The following is a 2,468-nucleotide window of genomic DNA, read 5'->3' as shown; positions in this document are numbered from 1 at the left end:
TTTAATCTCTCTCTCTCTCTCTCTCTCTCTCTCTCTCTCTCTCTCTCTCTCTTTATTTTTATTTTTTTGTTTGTGTGTTTGTTGCTGCCAATTTCACCAGATGACTACTGATCCTTCCCCTACCCCCTTCCAACCCCTCCCCTCCACCTTCCCTTCACCCCTCCCCTCCACCTTCCCATCACCCCTCCCCTCCACCTTCCCTTCACCCTCCCCTCCACCTGTCAATAAAAGCCAAGCGGGGACCCAAGAGCCCGCACATCCTGGCCCGGTGAAATCACTGCACACAGCTGACAGTGTCTGACGCTGAAACAGGCCACCTTCTGTCACATCTGACCGGGACGTGAGACTACCTCTCCATCCAGCTACAATGGCAACGTCGGTATACACTTCTCTCTCTCTCTCTCTCTCTCTCTCTCTCTCTCTCTCTCTCTGTGTGTGTGTGTGTGTGTGTGTGTGTGTGTGTGTTTGTGTTTGTGTGTGTGTATCCATTCAAGTAATCTTACTTACATAGATCCATTGCATCCAGTTAATGTTTTATATATTTTTACGCTATTAGAAAAACAAAACAACGGTTGCCTTCCTGACATTGTAATGTGCTTTGATACAACATTTCATTAGCATTTGTATAATTCAGCTTAATGGGACTGCACTAAAAACGCAAGTATCATTATTTTTTTGTCCTTGCATGCGTGATTCATCAAATCAAGCTAAAATAGCTACCATTCATCAATAAACTGAAATACAAAGTCCACAGAAAGTGTTCATTTTCCAGAGTCACCAGAAATGCAATGCTACGATGACCTTTTAAAGTGGATTGTTAATGGAAAATGTATTAAACTTACACTTGGTCACCTTTTATGTAATGCGGATTTAGATACAGTTCTCTTCTGTCAGTTATCAGAAAGCACTGTATTTATCATGTTTATGCCCGTAGAAAACCATATGAAACATCATAAAGCAGAATGTTTAAAAACCCAAAGCAGTAGTTCACATTGTCTTTTAATGATCTGTAGAAAAGTTTCATGTTACCCTGACTGAAGCCTCAATTGTCATTGTTGCTGGTCTTGTTGTTTCACTGTTTTTACATTTTGTGTATATTTCTCTTTGTATATAAATTATTTGTATTTGTGAATTTTCCAATTTCGTCATAACCATGTGAAGCATTAATATTGGTTTACACTGGTGTTTGGTAATATACAGTGTGACAGAAATGTGTTTTATAGCAAAGTTGTGAAAATATCTTGAATGTCTTCTTTCGCTTTTGTTTGGGAATATTTCTTGGCTGGCCCTTTCTCTCTCTCTCTCTCTCTCTCTCTCTCTCTCTCTCTCTCTCTCTCTCTCTCTTTCTTTCTGTCTGTCGGTCTGTCTGTCTGTCTGTCTCCCTCCCTCTCTCTCTGTCTCTCTCTTTCCTTCCTGGCTTTCTCTCCACCTCAAATTCTCTCTCCTTTCATTCACCTCTAGTTACGTAGTGTTGTAAATGTCGGATTACTATTCAGGTCACCTTAACTTAATATGCATGCTGTATTAATACAATGGCTTCCCCCTTCAGTTTTATTTACTGTTTCTATTTCCAGGTCTGGATGGAAAAAAAACATTGTCTTTCTTACTCGACTACCCTCAGAAAATAAAGCTCATTCAATTCATTGAGTTCTCTGTCTCTGTCTCTCTGTCTCTGTCTGTAACTCTATCTCTCTCTCTGTACCAATCCAAATATAGGTAGTAATAGTTTTGAACACTATTGTCCCTTTAAATCATTACTGCAGCCAAAACGAAAATAGCTTTAATCTGATCTTTGCTAAGTTCACACCCACTTACATTAAATTCAGGCTTGGAATAAACAAACATAATTTTAATCAGCTTTACAAAGACAGTTTGAAACTTGTATATTTTGTAATGGAAACAAAGACGAAATTCATGCATTAGCAATCAGTCCAGAGTTTGGTGTTTTGAGAAAAATATCGATACATCCAAAACGTGCACAATTTAAGGATTCCTATGACACTCCACCTGCTTTAAAAAGACCACAGCATTGTGAAAAGATTGTAGCAATGTTTATTTTTATGAATTACAACAGAGAGCAGAGGGCTTTCAGCCTTATTTCATACTAAACTCATTATTTCCCTTTTGTTAGATCTTCAGCATACTTATAAAATAATTTAAAAAAATGATTGTTTTTGTTCATTCTGCTCAAGGTTTCGTGAGAGTGAGAGCGAGAGAGGCATAAGCGAAACAGAGGTAGATTCGTGGAATTCACATGTTGAATATTGTCATTACAGGTGGACCTGTCAACTGATGCTTGGTCTTGCCCTTTTCTGCTTTGCAGGTAAGATGATCATTTGTTCTGCTGAAGATAAAGTTTTTTTTGTTTTTGCTTCTTTCCATGAAAACGAGTGACATATGTGGGGAACACAATATTAACTTTGTCTCATTCACTCTTTTTTCTTTCTCTATACAATGCACACACACAC

General features: G+C 38.4%; 1 protein-coding gene across 2 annotated transcripts in view; it reads left to right on the top strand.

Moving 5' to 3' along the window:
- The first annotated feature begins 255 nt into the window (after window positions 1-255).
- The window catches only part of LOC143288844 (uncharacterized), a 20,800-nt gene continuing 18,587 nt past the window's right edge, over window positions 256-2,468 (top strand). For both annotated transcript variants that reach the window (XM_076597490.1, XM_076597491.1), the window contains exons 1-2: window positions 256-375; window positions 2,277-2,323. In XM_076597490.1, coding sequence (XP_076453605.1) covers window positions 368-375; window positions 2,277-2,323 — 55 coding nt within the window. In that variant the 5' untranslated portion in view covers window positions 256-367. The remainder of the gene's footprint in view (window positions 376-2,276; window positions 2,324-2,468) is intronic.

The sequence above is a fragment of the Babylonia areolata genome, chromosome 13 (genome assembly GCF_041734735.1).
Source record: "Babylonia areolata isolate BAREFJ2019XMU chromosome 13, ASM4173473v1, whole genome shotgun sequence".
In the NCBI taxonomy this organism is placed as follows: Eukaryota; Metazoa; Mollusca; class Gastropoda; order Neogastropoda; family Buccinidae; genus Babylonia; species Babylonia areolata.
The sequence above is the reverse complement of the archived record's forward strand: the minus strand, read 5'-3'. Positions and strand labels throughout refer to the sequence as shown.